The sequence below is a fragment of the Monopterus albus genome, unplaced genomic scaffold (genome assembly GCF_001952655.1).
Source record: "Monopterus albus unplaced genomic scaffold, M_albus_1.0 scaffold171.1, whole genome shotgun sequence".
Classification (NCBI taxonomy): Eukaryota; Metazoa; Chordata; class Actinopteri; order Synbranchiformes; family Synbranchidae; genus Monopterus; species Monopterus albus.
This window is the reverse complement of record NW_018128051.1, coordinates 127,788-133,344: the sequence shown is the minus strand read 5'-3', so window position 1 is coordinate 133,344 and position 5,557 is coordinate 127,788. Positions and strand designations below refer to the sequence as shown.

The following is a 5,557-nucleotide window of genomic DNA, read 5'->3' as shown; positions in this document are numbered from 1 at the left end:
CAGTCTACACTTTATGTAAAACCTAAATTTTATTTTCCATACCAACCATACATTATACATCATCTGTGTTTTGCTAAAGTACCCATTATGCTATTAATTAATGACATTTAAGCCATATGTATGTGTGTTTACTTATAAAAAGGTGGATACATTTATCCATTTTAGTTAGAATGGAAACTTGCTGTCATTACTGTACATAATACAAACTGTACATGTTATTTTGAATATATAATATTAAAGGGAAAAACTGAAGAAGGACTTTAACTTTGAGTTAAAATGTTTAAATCCATTAATCTTTCCCAAAAATGCACAGCAGGTGGCAGCAATGCATCATTCATTTTCTCTTTGCTGCTACCGTATATACAAGATATAAACAAATGGCTGATGAAATCTAGTTCAAAGATGATATTACCTCTCATGCATGAATAACATTTCTTATTAATATATGGGTGCCATTCGATGATATTAAAGTGTCTCTCACATAAGCACAGTTTTGTTTGTTTTAGAGTATTTATTTACAGGGCTGGTTAATTTGGTAGCATGTGAATGTGCTGCCATGCAGACTCTGTGTCCAAACCCTTCCTGGGTTTGCCAGTTAATGTGCAGTTGATCCATTTGTCCAAACTTCAGTTCTGAAGTCTCAAAGACAGCACAGACAAAAGAAGGTCCTGATGGGTTCAGAAATGGCTAAAACTCACACACTGAGCTTAATTGAGAAGGATCCAATTCCAAAACCAAGTGTGAGTCCAGGCTCAGATTAGAGAAAATAAAATCTTGTTCAATATTTAGATGGGCAAAATATGAATAATGTGCTGATAAAGGACCGAAAAGCTTATGAGAGGTGACGATCAATCTGCAGGAGATTTCTACTTCATCGTACAGTCAGTCAATGCATTGAAACTTTAGGACTACTACAGTACATACATAGGTGTGTATAAGTACACTTTACCCTGCTTTTGGATAAGGGGGAAGAATTAGTGAAGTTGGCCCAGGTGAAGAAAAACACGTCTATGAAATCTGTCCACATCCAAATCCAAGAAAACAGAGAAGAGAGGCACAAGAACTGTAGCTGTAGGTATAGTTTGTACTCAGCTGTTCTCACCGTGTTTGTGCTCTTTGATCTGAACTATGCCCTCCTATTATGTGCTGAGTCTACATTAATGTCCTTTTCATTGTCGCTGATGGTGTCTCCATTCCTATCGACATGCACAGCTATCCACAGACATGCCAGGGTAAATCTTTAGAACCATATTCCTGTTTGGATCGAGGAAAAGTACACTGAGAGGGCTCATCTTTTCGGGAACACAGCACGGTTCGGGAATGCCAGGTATAATTCCCACAGCTCTGACGATGCTTTGGATGGTGGCATGATTTGAGGGCCGTACCACCTGAGGAAATATGTGATGGCAGAAGGAATTATTAAACCAACTGAGCACAAAATCTGTCATAACTGCTATAATACAGACAGAAATCTAAACCAATTTTACTACTGCCTGAAAAAAAATGATAAATGTTCAAACAAAAGTAAAAACATAAAACCTCATCTATGATGCTGCAATTTCTGATGTATACTTTAAATATTTCCACTGTTCCTTGCTTTTGCCTTTTGGTTTAAGTGTTTTTTATGACAGATAATGAAATGATCTAGACTTCTACATATGTCCATGCCATTTAGCTTTTAATCAATGTGTAAGTTTGATTAAATCGCAGGGTTGGCGACACTGTACACATGTTGATCCCCAGTTGCTTCCAGTAGTTAGGCCAGCACCATGCATGGTAGTTTGGTTCCATTGGTGTGTATGTGTGTGTCAAAGGGTGGATGGGAGGCATGTTGTAAAGTGCATGCAGTCTATTTAGCAGTCATTCAAATCTGTAAATACAGAACTTTCCTGTAAAATTTCATACTATCAACATGATAAAATGTGTAACTATCTTCAGCAGTTACAGTAAGGTCCTAACAAATGGAATGAGGGACAATTTAAGCAATTAGCTGTGTGTTTTTAAATCTAAATTCAACTGTGATCTCTAAGGTTACCAAAAACAGGTCCTGTAATAAAAGTTTCTCACTTTAGGGATGGGGAATCCACATGTCCCAGCACAGTAGTAGGCATCGAATGACTTTGGTGCCAAAACCCACTCACTCCAACCGATATCAGCAAAGTCCACCCTGAGGTACCTCCTGGAGCAAACCCTGGGCTCGCTCCACTGTCTCCTCCTGGCCTTCTTCATTGTCTGCTCATCAAAGCTCAGCACCTGGGGTCTACTCAGGCCCTTGCTGTTCTCCTGGCCCTGCCTCCTTACCAACTTGACTGCTGCTTTGGCTTTTGCCGGGTAATATGTGTTCTGCCACAGTTCATGATTCTTCAAAGTGCTGAACTGGACTTCTGGGATGTCATTGGTTTGGATCTCAAGATGAAGTTCCCTCTTGATTCTTGAGGCTGAGGTAGAGGAGGATGCGTCATCTCCTACATGGAAAGGCCCATACCGCTGAAGTGACATGGCCACACTGTTTGGCTCATCTATAACTTGATCTTCTGCATATACCAAGATATACGGCAGGCTGGCAGGAGAGAAATGCTCTTGCCCATGAGAGCGCTTCTGATGTGCCCAAGGCTCCCTAAACCCCATATCAAACTCCACTGTTACCACAAGCTCTTTGACATCTTTGGCATGTTTCAACACTGCTGTGACATCCCGTGTTTGCCAAGAGCCTTTCTTGAAAGGAGCCAGAGTTATGTTTCCCAGCAGTCGTGCAAAAGCTGTGTTTGGTGATGATCCGTGGAAGAGGAGCTGCGGGGAGGGAGGATGGAGATGCTGGAAGCTGCTGGATGGGTGGCGGGGCCTTCGGAAATGCCACAGTCGCTGGTGGTGGCGCTTGTAAAGGAAGTGAAAAGAGGCAGAGAGGATGACCTCTGACTCTTGGATGGAAGACAAGTTGAACTGGAGCACTTCTTTACCGTGCAGAACTCCTGGGGGAATTGAAAAGAAGAAAGATGATCGGTAAAACAAGTTCAAGTTATTAAACCCTGCAAGAAACTGGAGAAAAACAATGTTATTTTCATCCTGTCTTTCATCCATGCTTTTTCAAAATGTTCTAATAATTTCTAAATAGATTCATAAATAGTGATGCTTGCTAGTTTATGTGTTTTATTAAACAGATGTGAAGTCCTGAGGGAGCATCCCTTTATGAAATGAACAATAAAGATGACAAAAGTGATGAAGTTGCTGCCTTGAACCCCCACCCCCTCCCCTGTTGACTGACATAAATAACAGCATCCAGTAAATCTTCTGCACGATGTTTCTCAACACATCTGACTTACACAAGCAGCAGGTCAATATTAAGCACAGCACAATCAAATACCTGCTGCTCGCATGACCAGTAACCTCACCTAGATCCTTCTATACTCTTGTCTTCCACCACAGCCTGAAAGACAAAGCGGATCAGTCCTGTAGGTCTGTCGTAGGCATATGGAAATGCTTATAGAAGAAAGAGCTCCTCTGAGGCCTTTCAGTGTGTAGCCGGTGCCTGGGTGTGATAATAGGCCCTTGTCTTACACCTTAAAGCTACTGGGGAACAACAGCATTTAAGACTTTAAACAGTCCCCCAGTTCAGTAAATCACAACACTGTCAAAGCACAGAGGTGAGGACGTTTAACCCAAGGGGAAGTGAAAGATGCTGTGTGACTGGCAAAACACCTGCACTAAGGATGTTTAGGATGTCCTGCTGATGAAATAATTAAAATCAGATCTTTTTTTTTCCAAGTCACTCATCTTCAGTCTGTAAAAGGTTGATTTGCAATGAAATGTGGAACAATCATAAATAAAATACACCTCATAATGGAAGAATAAAAATCATACACTCACTGGCCACTTTATTAGGGAAACTTGTACAATTGTATTAAATTCAATGCAACATTTCTGCCTACACATCTGTGTTTATGACGCTCCGAATGTTTCAGTTTTTGGTGAAATGGTCATAAATGTATAAATTCAATTATATGTTTATTATTGAGGCCACAGTAAAAGGTGGTGTTGTACTGGACTACATTATATTGTTATTGGAAGCCTTGCACTGAATTGCATTCAATTGTTCTGGTGTAAAGTGGCCATTAAGTGTATTTAGATGATACTATACACAGCAGTTAATCTAGAGCTGCATTCAAGGATTCGCTACCAGTCAAGAGGTTGGACACACTTTCTCAGTGAACTGAATGGGAAATGTTTGACTGGTAATGTAGGGCAAACTGAAGAACTGAAGAACTGGCTGTTATGCTGATTCATCTTGTACTGTTTAATGTTTAAGCAGCTTGCTAGGCATAAAGATTTATTTTTTAATTGCTTGTGTTCCGCTATTATGATCTGAGTCACACACAAGTATGCCTAAAAAGCAGCCAACAATACATCCTTAATTTATTCGGTCTTCTTAACAAATTAATATTGGTTACTTCATAAAAATAAACGAAACTTGAAGGACATTTAATCTGAATTTTTGAAGCAGAGAGTAATGAAATGTGTGTAAAACAATGAACCGACGTTTGAAACATGCAATTCGACTTCCCTACCTATATGTAAAGCATCAGCAGTAAACAGGATTTCATTGTGGCTGGATAATCCGGACACCGGTTCTGTTCAGTGCAGTAACTTTGTAAAGGAAGAAATAAAGTCGTGTGGTCACTCACTCTGGACAGCTTTAAAACTTCTCACAGTGTTTCCATCTCTGTGGCTCTGCGGCTCTTTGCTGTACCTCTCATACACTTTGAACATATTGATGGAGACCATATCACGGTTTGCGATTTCGTGCGCAAAGACGTACTTTTCTACACCGGGTACAACATCGGCACCCTGACGCACGGCTTCATCCAGATCCCCAGATACGAGCGTACCCCAGCTGGTCTCCAGCATCAGAAATAAATGCAGAATATGGAAAACCCGGTTGATCATGGCTGATGTTCGTGGAAACCGTTCCATTCATAAGAACCTTGGAGAAAATGTCTATGTTTTGTTAAAAAACAAACAAACAAACAAATGAAAACCCGAGAGAATGAAAGAATAACTCTTATTTTTCGCTAGGTAGCCGGCCAGGTGTTCGGTGTCAGTCCGCACTCAACGGTTCGCGGTCTACAGCTGTTTTTACAATGGGAGGAGAACGGGGAAGGACGCATACATGAAGCACTGCTGCTGAGTGACACATGGTGACGCCTCGGAGCGCACAGCCAACATGCAGCCCTTTCTGTGAGCTGCTCAGAAGTATATTAGCAGCAACCTTTAGAACACAACAGCTTCCAAGGAAAGTGACAATATATTTACAGTAAAGGTAAATCAGTCCATCAGTCAACTCCATCACTGACAAGCAATGAAGTGTGAAGCCATCAAAGTCAGACACTCAGATCTTAAGAGAAGTTTGGAAGCTGCAAAGAGTAACATAGAAAATAAAAAGAAATAGATATGACTTGTAGCGTGTTATTACCCAAATCATCCAGACATGGGCTTTTCACTGGTAATGATTAAGCCTAATTCACTGTGGGTTTCATAACTAGCTGCAAATCATTCCTCTTTT

General features: G+C 40.7%; 1 protein-coding gene across 1 annotated transcript; it reads right to left on the bottom strand.

Moving 5' to 3' along the window:
• Nucleotides 1–74: 74 nt before the first annotated feature.
• Nucleotides 75–5,110, bottom strand: LOC109969207 (interferon gamma receptor 1-like). Its single transcript, XM_020615930.1, has 3 exons — nucleotides 4,680–5,110; nucleotides 2,068–2,969; nucleotides 75–1,388 (listed from the first exon to the last, which is right to left on the bottom strand). The coding sequence occupies exons 1-3, from the start codon at nucleotides 4,966–4,968 to the stop codon at nucleotides 1,197–1,199; spliced, it is 1,383 nt and encodes a 460-aa protein (XP_020471586.1). The 5' UTR covers nucleotides 4,969–5,110; the 3' UTR covers nucleotides 75–1,196.
• Between the last annotated feature and the right edge of the window lie 447 nt (nucleotides 5,111–5,557).